Below are 16,023 nucleotides of genomic sequence, written 5' to 3'. Positions count from 1 at the left end.
ATTTTGTGGTAATGCTCAGTTGAGTTAAGACACAGAGCCCTCTTGAAAAGAAGCATGCCCACATCTGCCTCCCTCGTATTGGTTTTACAGCCACCTTCTTGTAAAGATAAGGAAACAGAGGCCTGACAAATTAGTTTATCGAAGGCTCCACAGTTGCGAAGGGACAGAAGTTGACCTGGAACCTCATTTTCTTGTGCAAGACTCTAACATTGTCCTAAGCTGCAGCTCTCTTAGAAGCTTTGTAGCTGCCTCACCTGGGGGCTTACCACTGTGTCCCTCATTGCATTGTAGGTCCCCAAATGCAATGCTCTGTGCCATGCTCTGCATAAGGATGGTCCTTACTCATCCCAAGGGCTATCCAAGAGGTTATGTCGCTGTTTACGTAAATAATTAGGGAACCTTGGTCTCATAGTGGTTATCCATTGGGCTGTGATCCGCATGGTTGGCAATTCGAAACCACCGGCAGCTCCTTGAGTGAAAGACTGTGCTTCCTACCCTCATAAACAGTTAGTCTCAGAAACCCACGGGGCATCAGCATTGACTCAATCACAGAGAGTTATGTAAAGAATTAGAAATTAGCCTGGGGGCTTCTACAAAGCATGAACTCTTGATCTCCCTGGAGCACTAAGCAGGGGTTGGAGATGCTGCGGAGTCCTATTTTGGAGCCCATTTGAGAGCTGAGAAACAAGTCTACCGAAATGCACTAAAACCCAGCATCTCCGTCCTAGGAGCGGAGAGGCTCTCCGGTGTGCTCTCTTCTGTGGAGCGGTGGCATCCGGAAGAGCAGACCACAGGTAGAGGACGGAGAGCTAGACAAACCTTTAACAGAATTCCGTGGCCATGAGTGAGGTGATTTGGTATATTAAAGCACCAAGACTCCCATCCAATGAGCAAGCTGCACTTTTCTACCTCAGGCCTTCCCCGAAGGCAGACAGGACAGGAGGATAGAATGGAATCCTTCCAAGGTACCCCATCCCTTCAAGGACGGCAGGAAGCACTTGCCAATGGCAGGAAACAGTGGGACAGAGGAGACACATCTCCTCAAGTACAGAGAATTGAGGATGGAACTGAAGAAGGAAGAGACTCCGGCTGCCCAACATGTTGACAGCCAGCCATGCAGAAGAAAAACTTACAAACCCTCTGGAGTTTCCTGGCTACTTCCACCCCCAGCGCTGCACAAGGGCAGGGCCTGATGGCCCTTCTACAAACACTTGAAGGTAGGCACGAGCTGACTAACAAAAGTTGCAACAAAGCCAAATCCAGATTCACACAAATATAGATATCCAGGTATTTGTTGTAGCCTTGGTCTCAACAGTCAAAGGTGGAAACAATCCACGTGTTCATTAATGAGAGACAAACAAAAGAGGTACATCCACACAATGGAATATGACTCAGCCATAACAAGGAATGAAGTTCTGATACATACCACCATGTGGATGAGTCTGGAAAACATTCTCAGTGGAAGAAGCAAGATTCAAAAGAACGCCTGAGATTCCATTGATACAAAATACCCAGAAGCAGCAAAAACAGATGAGTGATTTTGGGGTCTGTGGGGACGGAGGGAGGAGAGCTGCCAGTTTCCTGGTGGTGGCGTTTTCCTTGGGAATGATGAAAATGTTTACAATTAGATCAAGGTGATGGTTGTACAACATGGGGACCAGTTTACATGTCATTCTTTGATAGATTTAAAAGTTATTTTTATGTTATATACATTTCACCTCAATTAAATTTTACCAAAGATCACACACACGCCCCCCCCCAAACAAAACAAAACTAACCTAACTCAAAATATAGTCATCAAGAGGCAGCCATTCTAAGAGAACCTGGGGATACTGAGCGACTTATCAACAGTAAAGGAATATTACACTGTTTTTCTATATGCCAATGAATTTAACTTGAGTTGGGACCCCTGGTTGGTCAGAAGGAGCCAAAATCCACTCTGCTCCCTACCTCCAGTGCTCCAAGAAGTCCAGGCCACTTCTAGTCAGAGCTATACACCTTATTCCCTAGTGAGTGTGTTCATGAATAGTTTGTCCTCCCCCTGTGGATGCTGTGTTTTGGTTTGCTTGCTTGTTTGTTTCAATGCGGCATGGCTGGCTGGCTGCAGATCTGTGGTTTGAGCACACTTTGAGGCACCTCCGGAGACGGTCCTGGAGGTTTGCTTCTGAAAGGCCACAGCCTTGCAAGTCTCAGGGAACATGCTTTGCGCTGTGTACATGGGGCCGCCCTAAATGGAAACCAATGAGCACTGCTAATAGCAACAATAATACTCAGAAATAGTACGTTAAAGAAGGATAAGACGTATTTTCCTCTCTCTGGCTGAAAGTATTCAGATATACAACGAAGTACATCAATACTTAATCTCACCTAATTTATTAGAAAATCATGTATTTGGAGAATTGCTAGCTCTTAAAACAGAATCTAACTAATCACTGGTCTTTATCTTGAACTGTCTCATTTGAGACACTATTGAGAGACTCAGTAGAATATGTCTGAGAATAAAAGTTACCAGCTAGAGGATCCTTCTTTTTCATTTCCGGACAGAGGAGTGTCCAATGGGATTTGGGGGCTTCTCTTAAGGAATTCTAAATGTGTATTTGCAATATGTGGGCCACAGAGGCAGTCATTCCAACAGCACGGGGCACAGGGAGTGAATGAAAATGAGAAAAGGTGTGTATCAGGGCTGGTTCTCTTCTTCATGTTAGTAACTCTCTATGCTGATCTGGAGTAAGGCTCATTAGCTAGAGTTGATATGCAGAATCTGCGACATTGCTTGCCCAGAAGATGAAGCTGTCTTGAAGCTCCTGCTGTGTTCAACAAAACTTTATTTATGGACATTAGATGTGAATTTCACCTGAATTCAGATGGGTCCTGAGGGACAGTTGTGTAATTGAAGGGAAGAAATTCAGCGACAGGCAAAAGTTTCAAGGTGTTTATCTCCAGGGTCAGGAATCAAGTCCAACCAGGGGAGAGAAAATGTATTCTTACATCAACTTATATAGTCTTGGGGCATACAAGCCCCCTAATTACAGGTCACCACATACAGTAACAAAGTGGGCAGTCCCCCAACCCTGGAGGCCCGGGAGTTCATTGGAGGAGGGACCTAACACCAGTGCTGGGGGCAGGTAAGGGGAGTGACTGTCCCCTGAGCAAAGAGAGCAATAGCAACACGTCTGCTCCTAGAGATAAAGCTGCCAACCAGATAGCAATCAGCCATGTACTGGTAAGAGGTAACTTTGAGGTTGCACTATTATGGGGATTAAGATATAGTGGGGATTAATCTTAATTATGAGAATGTGATTGAGACTCATCTTTAACTCACAAGTGTGAAGGCCTCCCTCCATCTAGAACCCTGGCTTCTCAGGTTTCTTAAATATGAGAATAAAGAATTTGTCCACTCTCTTCCCGGTCCTGTTTCCCACATTATATATATTCAATTGTTTTCAACCACCTCAGTGTATAAGAACGATTCCTAGCTAGAATGCTATATAAAACTAGACTGTGGATTGAATTTACCCCTAAGCTTTAGTTTGGGGATCCCTGACATAGGAGAAAGGAGCCCTGGTGGTATAGTGGACTATGCCCTGGTGTAGTGGGTACACGTTGGGCTGCGATCCACATAGTCGACAGTTTGAAACCACTAGCCGCTCCACAGGCAAAAGACTGGGCTTTCTACTCTCATAAATAGTTACAGTCTCATAAACCCACAGGGGGTCACTGTGAGTCAGCATTGACTTGATGGCAGTGAGTTTTGTTTTTTGGTTAACTGGTTCAAACTCACTAGATGATTGGCGAGAGAAATATGATGCTTTCTGTTCCTATAAAGAGCAGGTTGGAGACTCAAATGGGGCAGTTCTACTCTGACCTATAGGGTTGCTTTGAGTTAGAATTAGTGTTTTTGGTTCCTCTCAGAATTTGGAGACAGAAGTCAAAGCTGTGCTCTGCAGTATATTACTAATGGCAACTCTAGAAATAGGTGTACATCAGATCTAAATATCAGTCACCGGGGGTCGCCATGAGTCAAAATCAACTTGAGGGTCATGAGTTTGGATGTTTTTTTTGTTTGTTTTGTTTTCTCCAGTTCAGGTGACGCTGTTAATCAAAAGGTTGGATGTTTAAATCTACCAGAGGTGCCTTGGAAGAAAGGCCTGGCAATCTCCTTCTAAAATATTAGCCAGTGAAAATTCTTTGGTTTACAGTTCTTCTCTTACACACATGGGATCCCCATGAGTTGGAACCCACTGCAAAACTGCTACTGGGTAATAAGATGCAGTGTTTGGGATTTGAAGAGGCTTTTATAAGAAACAATAGAAACTATTTCATTGTTAAGTTTCAAACTTGGCACCCAGGCAATTCAGAGGCGGGATCTTGGTCTTGGTGCTTTGGTAGTGCCAGTGGTGCAGGCACTACAAAGTGAGCTATTGGAACGGGAAGGCCGTGGATTTGTACTGGCTTCTCCACCTACTAGCTATGCTACCCCAAGCAAGCTACTTTTCTTCTTTGCTTGTTGGCACCGCAGCTATAAAACGAGGATAAAAATTCCTTCTTTATCAATATTGAGTACATATATTGCTTGGTGTGTTGGACAGGGTTCTCTAGAGAGACAGACCAGACTGCTAGTAATTATATATAAATATATTTATAAAGATAGATATATAATACAAGAAATGAACCATTAAATTATATACAGATAGATAACACAAGAAATTAACAGTTAAGTTATAAAGCAGTGAGACACTAGCAGTCCTTTAAGGCTTGAGAGCCGCAAGTTGCCAGTCCCCTTCTGTAGAGAGAGCTGGGCTATATACACCCAGGCAGCAAACAGCAAGGCAGGTCACCAACTGTCACCAGCTGTCAGTCCCCAGCTCCAGAGATGAACATTCCAATTCTGTGGGATTAAAGGGACCTCAATTTACAGGGACACAGTCCACAGGCTAGGCATCCCACAGGTAGTGTACCCCTTTAAATTAAGGCACAGAACAAGCAAGGCGAGGCTCACCGAGCCATTAATCCCTCTGCCCTTCAGTTAATCCTACTTGTGTTTATTGGCCAGGCTGGCACAATTAACTATCGCACTTGGCAATTTAGGGTTTCTTAAAAGAAAGTTCTGTGTGTGCATTTATTACATTTCTGACAAATACGGTTTTGTTCAGCAGTGCTTTGGGGCTGCATAAGAAAAAAAGAAAGGTCATTTCTACATTAATCATTGTCTTGTTCTGTAGTTCTCTAGAATAATAAGAGCACACACACGCACACACACATCTAAGTAACAAACAGGTAGTGGCCCCATGGCAGAAGAGACCGGGTGTGATTCCTGGCGCCTCATCCGCAGCCATTGCACATCTCTTAGTGGGAGCTTCAGAGCCTCCAGATTCCAATGGAATCCAGAGCAAGGCCTGGCCATGGACTGAAAGTCAGCGGAGAGAAGCCACAGGGCCACAGCAGAGCCACTCCTGATAATGGATCTGGCCCAGGTATCTGGCCAATACATATGCATGAGTAATTCAAAGAATCATTGAAAATGTGCTCATGGGTCTCCAATCCAACTTCCATATGTGAGGTTAGGGAAAATGCCGGCTTTAGGAAAACAAAGTTCTTCAAAATTACCTTCTTAAATTTGACCCTCAAATAAAGCAGAACACGGGACGCGAGATTTGAATTGATTTCAAGATTAAGCCATTTTAATTATTTGGCCTCCCACTGAGGAACAATAGACCCATGAAGGTCACCCACTGTATTGAGGTGAGTGGAAAATGGATTCGACAAAAACGTTCTCAATGTAGTTACTTCTCTCCATTACAACTCTACCAGTGGCTCTTTCAGAATAGGTTTTATGTGGTAAAAGACATTAGAGGTGCTTTACACCTATAATTCAGTGACTGTAATTACGCTCACCAGCACCCCTTCCTCTCCAGAGCGTCCCACTCCCCGGGCCCTCGAACCAGTGTCTCCCCTCATCCTTCCCTGTATCACGCATTGATTTTTGTCACTCTGCATTTGCCTGTTCTGCACATTTTATATAAGTAGGATCATACAATATCTGACTGATTTAGCATTATGATTTCAGGATCCATCAGTGTCATAACATGTTACAACTTCATTCATTTTTATGACTAAAATCGTAGTGATAAACTATCTGTACTGCACTTTATCTATCCATTCGTCTAGTGGTAGAAATTTGACCTGATATATCTTAATTTTCACCCGAAAATAAGAATAATTATTAAATCCAAATATTGCAGTTTCTCCCTCCCTCCTCTTACACCCTCAGCTTCTCAGTCTAAGCGGAGCCCTGGAATACCTTACCAATGGTAACCCTCCTCGGGCCACCGTCCAGGCAAGCCCTCAGCCTAATGAGCAAGGCTCATTGAACCAGGGCCCGGCCGAGGTCGGATGTGCTCACTCACCACAGGCAATTACCTCTGCCCTGGGGTAGCCCCCCACCTCACATGAACAACTGGATTTTACCCTGCTCCACACTGATGAGAGGGCATTTCTGCTAGAGAGCAAGTCTTCTTCTTCTTATTGCTTCAGCTTCCAGCACGATTTTATAGGTCACACTAATTTAAGTTTGACTGTAAAGCACACCCTCCCCTCAACCCCCTTCAGTCTGGAAACAAGTTAATTGTGAAAGGTTTATAATTTGGAAGTTAAATGTTGGAAAGTAGATAATTTTTACTTTTTCTGGTCGCTGCCCTGTCTTCGTAGGCTAACGATTCACCATCACAGGCCCAGGAGGCTTTAGGGAAACCGTGAAATGAGAGGGCAAGTGCATTTGGAGCAGTCGGCAGCTTTGGCCCTTCCCTTCTGTGCTCTTGTGCTAAGTCATGAGCAGCTGCAGTGTTCGTTCCCAGGCAGGAAGAACATTAACTGTGGGTACTTGGGCTGAAGATGCCCTGTATGGGCATCATTCAGAGAAATCAGAGCTAAGACCATGTAGCTGACATATGTTTCCAAATGACACACCTCACTCTTCCCTGAAGCTTCAGGAAACTACAGCATGAGTCAGATCCACCAAATACAAAGATGTGCACACAGCCAAGAGTCTTGGACGCTTAAGGAACCAGTAGCTCAATGGAAGAGAGACCTTGATGCAGCAAGCAAAAGCCTTTCACTTGGCAAGCAGAGCTCATGGAACAAACTTAAAAAGAAATGCAGATCCACTGGGTGGCACAATCGATTTGCTTTCAACTACTAACCCAAAGGCTGGCAGTTTGAACCCATCCAGAAAAACCATGGTAGCTAGGCCAGGTGATGTGCTTCCCTAAAGATTAACACCCAGAGAACCCCGTGGGGTGCCATTCCTCTCTGTGACCCCGGGGTCACCACAATTTGGGTTTGGCTTATCCTTCAGAAAGATAAAAATGTATGTCCATAAAATCAGAAAGGCTGTTATTTCAGGAACCACAGGGATTAGTGGGAAATGAAATGGTTAATATTTTCAAACCCTTGGATTCATTCGATCCAAAGCAGAGCACCACGCTGGAAGAATAAATCAGTGGTCTGGAAATTGAAATTGAGACTGTAAACAACATGACTGGGATAAAGCACGGAAAAAGTTAAACGATATGAAGCGTAAACCTGGGCATTTCAAAAGATGGTGTAAGATATGAAAATAATAATAATAATTAATTTATCAAGGGGTCATGCGGGTAGGAGGGTGAGAGAGGGAGGGAAAAATAGAGGAGCTGATGCCAAGGGCTCAAGTAGAAAGAAACGGTTTTGAAAATGATCATGGAAACAAATGCACAGATATGCTTGCTACAGCTGATGTATGGATTATTATAAGAGCCCCCAATAAAATGATTTATATATATATCAATTTACTGGAACCTCTCAAAGGAAAATAAAAACAACCAAAGAGAATGGTTGGAGATGGGGGAAGGTGGGAGAAAGGTTCAAGTTGTTGAAAGCACCCATGCAGCACCATTTAGGATGAATAAATAAAGATACTCTGTAGATAGATCAGAAGGGGCCCTAGTGGTGTAGCGGTTACACTTTGGGCTGCTATCCTCAAGGTCAGCAGTTCAAAAGCACCAACTGCTCTGAGAGAGAAAGATGCTTTCTATTCCGGTAAAGAGTTATAATCTTAGAAACCCACAGGGGGAGTTCTACGTTGTGCTTTAGGGTTGCTATGAGTCAGCATTGACTCAATGGCAGTGAGTTTGGTTTTTTTGAGGTTTTGAAAGGTACAGAAGAGGGCAGTGGTGGTTCAGTGGTAGAATTCTTGCCTTCAGATACTGGACATTTGGGTTCAACTTCAAGCACTTCAAACACAGCCGCCACGAGTACATCTGTCAGTGGAAGCTGAATAGGTTTCAGCAGAACTTCCAGACTAAGTGGCCTGGGAAGAAAGGCCTAGTGATCTAGTGCTGAAAGTCAACTGGGGAAACCCCGTGGATCACAGTGGTTTTCCCGAGGCAGGAGGAGCCACCCATCGTGGAGGAAGAGTTTCGGTGGATGTAATAAAATGTAGTTTCACATTTAGAAAGTAAAGACGAACTCTCGTTGTTTTCCTTAGCAAGCTCTTCTTGGTAACTACTCGGGGCCATGCGGAGGTCATGTAATTCTCTCCAGGTAATGGTTCAGACTCTCAAACGTAGGTAGGGCATATGACTGTTCATCACCACATTGGAGTCTTTGAATAATTACACATTCTTTGGTTAGAAGATAACTAGGAATGGGCTTCAGACCCATGTGTATGTGTAGCTTTTATGTTTTCATCCCAAGACCAAGGCTTTGTGTAGGCCCTGGAGCTCGGGCTGCAGGATGGAGGTGACAGTGACTAAGATTTCCTGTCAAGATCCGGGGCTTTCCCATGGGATGTTGAATGGCCCTGTTAGACGTGGTGACTGGGTAACATGAGTGCTCACTTTTTACTGTGAGCAAGGAGGAGTGCTATTCACCGTGATCATCTCTTTAATGAGTCGGAAAGTCAGACGCCAAGTTTGATGATTGGTAACTTGCTAGCCTTGAAGAACTATACAGGTGAGTCGAGTGCTCGGAGCCCATGTGGGCTTGTTAGGGAACAATTTGCCAGAAAACATGAACTCGCATTCCTTATCAGAGGGCTCCCTGTGGAGGGAGATAATGATGGGCCATATCATAACTCTGCTGGGAGGGAATCCCCTCTTTCTGGAGTCTAGTGTCTTGTTTTTGATTAGAATGAAGGGGCTCTGTCTTCTTATTTTCCTTTTTAACTCCCTAAACTTTTTCCCCCCACTTTTATTGGGGGCTCTTACATCTCTGTTCACAATCCATACATTCATCCATTGTGTCAAGCACATTTGCACATATGCTGCCATCATCATTTTAAAAACATTTTCTTTCTACTTGATCATTTGATATCAGCTCCTCATTTTTCTCCTCCCTCGCCCAAGAGTTGGTCATCCTTTATTTTTTTAAAACAATTTATTAGGGGCTCCTACAACTCTTATCACAGTTCATACATATACATACATCAATTGTATAAAGCACATCTGTACATTCTTTGCCCTAATCATTTTTTTCTCCTCTTTTCTTTTTTTACATTTTATTAGGGACTCATACAACTCTTATCACAATCCATACATATACATACATCAATTGTATAAAGCACATCCATACATTCCCTGCCCCAATCATTCTCAAAGCATTTGCTCTCAACTTAAGCCCTTTGCATCAGGTCCTCTTTTTTTTTCCCCTCCCTTCCCTCTCCCCCTTCCCTCATGTGCCCTTGGTAATTTATACATCGTTATTTTGTCATATCTTGCCCTATCCGGAGTCTCCCTTCCCCCCCTTCTCTGCTGTCCCTCTCCCAGGGAAGAAGTCACATGTGGATCCTTGTAATCAGTTCCCCCTTTCCAACCCACTCACCCTCCACTCTCCCAGCATTGCCCCTCACACTCTTGGTCCTGAAGGTATCATCCACCCTGGATTCCCTGTGCCTCCAGCCCTCATATGTACCAATGTACAGCCTCTGCCCTATCCAGCCCTGCAAGGTAGAATTCGGATCATGGTAGTTGGGGAGAGGAAGCATCCAGGATCTGGGGGAAAGCTGTGTTCTTCATCGGTACTACCTCGCACCCTAATTAACCCATCTCCTCTCCTAAACCCCTCTATGAGGGGATCTCCATTGGCCGACTCTTGGGCCTTGGGTCTCCACTCTGCACTTCCCCCTTCATTTAATATGATATATATATATATATATATATATATATATATATATATACACACACACACACACACACACACACACACACACACATATATATACATATACAACCATATCTTTTTTTTTTTTGGCATGATGCCTTATACCTGGTCCCTTGGCACCTCGTGATCGCACTGGCTGGTGTGCTTCTTCCATGTGTGCGTTTTTGCTTCTGAGCTAGATGGCCGCTTGTTCACCTTCAAGCCGTTAAGACCCCAGACACTATCTCTTTTGATAGCCGGGCACCATCAGCTTTCTTCGAGTTGGTCATCCTTAATGGTCATCCTTTGACCTCAACTGGATTCAAGTCTCTCTTCTCAGCACGGGGATTGTATTCCTTTTTTTAAAAAAATTATGTTATTAGGGCCACATACAACTCTTATCACAATCCATACATGCATTAATTGTGTAAAGCACATTTGTACATTCATTGCTCTCATCATTCTGAAAACATTTGCTCTACACTGAAGTTTCCTAAATGTTTTCTTGTGTGATTTTAGAGGCCAGAGCCCACCAGTTGCTGAATTTAATTTACTCTTGAAGGCTCACACTTTGGAAACGTATGGAGTGGACCCCCACCCATGCAAGGTAACTGCCCCTCAAACAGACGGTGAAAGGACTGCTTTGCTCAAAGGGAAATCAGCTGGTTTGCGGGCCTGGAAGACTCCCCTAGGGCCACTCCGTAACCCCACCCATTGCCTCCATTTGGAAGAAAGAACAGTGGGCCTCCATTTCAGTTTTAGCAGTTGACTTGAATTGGTTCTTTTTTTTTTTTTTTCACAAGAGAAAAGCTTGTAGTTAGTTCAGGGATCGTTTGCTGGCCCTTAGGAGCGTTTTCCAGTCCAGTCTGTTGGGGCACCACGCCCTGGCCCCAAAGTCCACTTTCAGCATTCCCTGGGGACCTTGCCACTCCATTCCCTTGCTGTTCCGCTGCACTCCCCCAGTGATTTGCCTCGGTGTGGTGGGATCAGGTCAGGTGCAATTCCCACACTGTGTCTCCGGTGCTGTCCCCTGTATCACCCTTAGTCACTGAGGGGCATCATGTCTCATAGTGGGGCCAGCCATGTTGTTCTCTCTGTGGACTGGTTGAATTGGTTCTTAATTGCTATGTGGAAGCCACATTTCCCTAATTAGTGGGTGAGGATTCATCAATCAAGGAGACAGTCTTACCCCTGAGAAGTTAAATGATCCTAACATACTTACTCTCAAGTCCATTGCCAAGTTAAAAAAGAAAAGGGGGGGGGGTGAAATTTAAAAAGGGAATGATTTAAAATGATACTTTGGCATTTGGTCCTAGATGGGATCAACTAAAAGTATTTAGTTCTATAACTCCTAGCTTACATGAGACGCTCTGTATACTCCTGGGGCTTAGAAAAGCCCTTCTCCAGTTACCTCTGAAGGGAAGGGAGGGAGGGTGGAGGTGGAGACCAGGTGTCAGGATTTTGATTTTGTTTTTAAGCGCCCAGATGATCCCAAGAACAGGGAAGCAGTGGGACTTGTCCCTGTGGCCATTTATGTGCTCTTGTTCCACTCAGCAATTACTGTAGAGTGTTTGCCAGCAGGCCCTACCTAACAACAGCAGGAGCCAGAGACTTCCGCTTAGTGAACCAGATGGTTCTCTGCCAATGTGACCCACTCAGTGTACTTTGCTTATTACAGAGACTGGCCTGATTTTCCCTCTTTTTGGTTCCTTTGCCTTCACCTAATTTAACCCTAGGGTATTGAGTGTACTTTGTGAGCAGAGCAGGCACTTTCTGGGCATGCTTTTATACTGAGATTGCCAGAAATCCTGAGTGAGGTTGACTCATGTTAGATTATACATGCGGGGTTTGATTTATGGCCTTACAGTGCTAATGGCAACCAAGAACGCTTAGTTCACATTACAAGACATCTCTGAGAGCGCAGGCAGCCCAAGAAGATGCTTGGAAGTTAACATAGAGCTTTAGGACTAATCTGTTATTTCCCAGGAAGACCCATGAAGGCCCGAGGAAGGTCTGTTACTGTAAGAGAAAAGCCAATGAATCTGGAGCCCACCCAGACACTGGGAACACTGCGTGTAGGTGGCCCCTCTCAGAAACTCCGTTGATTGCCAGAATCGTTGATGGTAACCTGAGATTTGCCCCAGATGAGGGTGGAGAAGTTTACTATTTGTCATTGACTCTATTTTCCTCTAATCCCAATAGATTTTTGTTTCTACTCTTCCAGGATTCAACAGGCACAACAACATTTTTAGGGTTCACGGCTGCCGGCTTTGTAGTATTCCAGGGAAATAAGAGAATCCATTTGATAAAATGGTGAGTACTTTCTTTGGAAACTGGTTTGTCATTATCTTTCAGCTCAGTCCTTTCCATTTTGTTATGGCTTGGTTTGGAAGTGTTAACAGCTAGAATGGCCACTATTTATGTTTTTGCGCCAGAACTTCATGGTAAAGGACTTATCATCTGTGAGTGGAACCTAAGTCTAGGCTGCCCTACCGTAGTGAGGAATTACATTGTCAAACCCCAGAGTCAACCCAGGGTGCCGGAAAAGTGTCCCAGACTCGGAGGCTTCGTAGGGAAAGCATCCAGCAGTTTATCTCAGGAGCTTCTGCTGCCCTGGCCCAAAGGGACAGTGATGGGGTGGGTCAAGTCAAGTTAAAGACACAAGTTCTTTTAAGCACCTAAAAACTCACCCTCTCCCCTCCACTCTCTTCTTGTTGGATCCTTGGAAATGTCCTGCTTTGTTATTCTGTGTATTTGTGTAAATACTTTTGACTGAAAGCAATGGAAAAGTCTGCCCATGGTGGCAGAAAATAAGAGGACGGATGAGCTCACATGGCAAAAGTTCCACGAGGAGGTTGACTGACTTAAGTGTCTGACCCACCCTGAAAGATATGGTTCTCACTCCTCTCATCGCTGCTGTCCCACAGTGTTCGTCTTTGTGCCCAAGCCTGTGGTCACTATATGATTGTGTAGCTCTGACCATTACACCTCCACACAATACACCCAGAGCCTGGGAGCACAGCCCCTGTCATGTGTCTCCTTGTAGAAGAAGGATAGTGTGTTGGACAGGGTTCTCTAGAGAGACAAACCAGATTGCTAGTAATTATATATAAATATATTTATAAAAATAGATATATAATACAAGAAATGAACCGTTAAATTATATACAGATAGATGATACAAGAAATTAACAGTTAAATTATAAAGCAGTGAGACACTAGCAGTCCTTTAAGGCTTGAGAACCGCCAATTGCCAGTCCCTTTCTGCAGAGAGACCTGGGCTATATATACCCAGTCAGCAAACAGCAAGGCAGGTCACCAACTGTCACCAGCTGTCAGTCCCCAGCTCCAGAGATGAACATTCCAATCCTGTGGGATTGGAGGGACTTCAACTTACAGGGACACAGTCCACAGGCTAGGCATCCCACAGGTAGTGTACCTCTTTAAATTGAGGCACAGAACAAGCAAGGCGAGGCTCACTGAGCCATTAATCCCTCCACCCTTCAATTAATCCTACTTGTGTTTATCGGCCAGGCTGACACAATAAACTATCGCAATCCACCCCTTGCCAACCTGGCACCTGTACACAATTCTTTACCCATACATACTTATATAATTTTCAGATATTAATGAAATCACACTTATACTTATCATCAATCATCTATCATACATATAAATGAAAACACACTGAGTCACATTATGTCTGATATATCATACTTGAACAAAGGAAATATATGCAATAATCACATACAAAGAAAATCCATTGACAATTACAAGCCTCGCTTTTGTAATTGATCACGTGGTCGTAAATCATAGGTAGAACTGCCTTCTACTGCTACCCATTCTGTATTACCTTTGCCCTCAGCAAGCACCTCAGCTGGCTGTGCTTTTCGGCCTGGCGGGGTGACCCAGACCTTCATTCCTGAGGGGTCTGGGTCATTATAAGTCCTGTCAGGATTGGGTTGCTGTAACTTACCATTTACTTTAATAACAGGGCATGGTAACACTGAGTCGGCCTATGGGATCTCCTGGATTCCAGACATATTCTTCTTTACCTCCATTATGTAGTACAGTCCAATTTCTCCTTGGTAATCAGGATCAATCACACCACTTAGTACAGTGACACTCTTCCTGACCTGTTGATCCTAAGGCACGAGAAGTCCAAAGTGCCCAGGGGGCATTCTCAGCTGCCAGTTCAGTGGAATCCGTGCTGTGTTTCCAGGTGGGAGAGTTCCTTCCTTCGGGACCAGGACCCCCAGGCCTGAGGAACACAGGGTTGCTGGGACAGGAAGCAAAAATGCTACAAGGGGATCACTAGGAGTAATAGTGAGTGGTGCCACTCCAGCTTCCACCCCTTGGTTTCTGGACCCATGAATTCTGGCTATTGGAGACACAGCACCATATATTGGCCGCTGGTTTAGCGCATATACAGCTTCCTGGAGAACATTGCCCCAGCCCCGCAAGTTGTTGCCACCTAGTTGGCGCCGTAATTGTGTCTTTAGGAGCCCATTCCATCGTTCTATCAAGCCGACAGCTTCAGGATGATGAGGAACATGATACGACCAGTGGATTCCATGGGAATGGGCCCATTGCCGCACTGTATTTGCTGTAAAGTGAGTTCCTTGATCTGAAGCAATGCTATGTGGGATGCCATGCCGGTGGATGAGGCATTCTGTAAGTCCACGAATAGCAGTTTTGGCAGAAGCATCACGTGCAGGGAAGGCAAATCCATATCAAGAGTAGGTGTCTATTCCAGTAAGAACAAAACGCTGTCCCCTCCATGATGGAAGTGGTCCTATGTAATCAACCTGCCACCAAGTTGCTGGTTGATCTCCCCGAGGAATTGTCCCGTATCTTGCACTTAATGTTGGTTTCTGTTGCTGGCAAATGGGACACTCAGCAGTGGCAGTGGCCAAGTCAGCCTTGGTGAGTGGAAGTCCATGTTGCTGTGCCCATGCATAACCTCCATCCCTGCCACCATGTCCACTTTGTTCCTGTGCCCATTGGGCGATGACACGAGTGGCAGAGGAAAGAGGAGGAGCAGTCTCCATAGCGCGTGTCATCTTATCCACTTGATTATTAAAGTCCTCCTCTTCAGAGGTAATCCTTTGGTGAGCGTTCACGTGAGATACAATTAACTTTACTTTCTTGGCCCATTCAGAGAGGACTATCCACATACCTCTTCCTCACACCTGCTTGTCACCAATTTTCCAATCATGGTCCTTCCAATTCCCTGACCATCCAGCCAAGCCATTAGCCACAGCCCATGAATCAGTATATAGTCTCCCATCTGGCCATTTTTTCCTTATATGCAAACTGAACGGCCAGGTGCACTGCTCAAAGTTCTGCCCATTGGGAAGATTTCCCTTCACCACTGTCCTTTAGGGAGATCCCAGAAAGGGGCTGTAGTGCTGCTGCTGTCCACTTACGAGTGGCACCTGCATATCGTGCAGAGCCATCCGTAAACCAAGCATGACTTTTTTGGTCTTCACTTAAAGTATGGTAAGGAACTCCCCAGGAGGCCATAGGTGCAGACTGGGAGAAAGGAGGCAATGTGACAGGAGTGGAGACTGTGGGCATTCGGGCCACTTCTTCATGCAGCTTACTTGTTCCTTCAGGTCCTGCTTTGGCCCGATCTCGTATATACCACTTCCATTTAACAATGGAGTGTTGCTGCGCACGTCCAACTTTATGATTACGTGGGTCAGACAATACCCACTTCATGATACATAGTTCAGGCCTCATGGTGACTTGGTGACCCATTGTGAGGCATTCAGTCTCCAGCAAGGCCCAGTACTAGGCCAACAGCTGTTTTTCAAAGGGGGAGTTGTTGTTTGCAGAGGCTGGCAAG

The 16,023-nt window shown here is 44.9% G+C and overlaps 1 protein-coding gene across 1 annotated transcript in view; it reads left to right on the top strand.

Moving 5' to 3' along the window:
* FRMD3 (FERM domain containing 3) overlaps window positions 1-16,023 on the top strand; it is a 195,916-nt gene that overhangs the window by 106,806 nt on the left and 73,087 nt on the right. The window contains exons 7-8 of the mRNA XM_075550869.1: window positions 10,693-10,780; window positions 12,398-12,486. Coding sequence (XP_075406984.1) covers window positions 10,693-10,780; window positions 12,398-12,486 — 177 coding nt within the window. The remainder of the gene's footprint in view (window positions 1-10,692; window positions 10,781-12,397; window positions 12,487-16,023) is intronic.

This window comes from Tenrec ecaudatus, chromosome 5, assembly GCF_050624435.1.
Source record: "Tenrec ecaudatus isolate mTenEca1 chromosome 5, mTenEca1.hap1, whole genome shotgun sequence".
Classification (NCBI taxonomy): Eukaryota; Metazoa; Chordata; class Mammalia; order Afrosoricida; family Tenrecidae; genus Tenrec; species Tenrec ecaudatus.
This window is presented reverse-complemented; position numbering and strand designations above follow the sequence as displayed.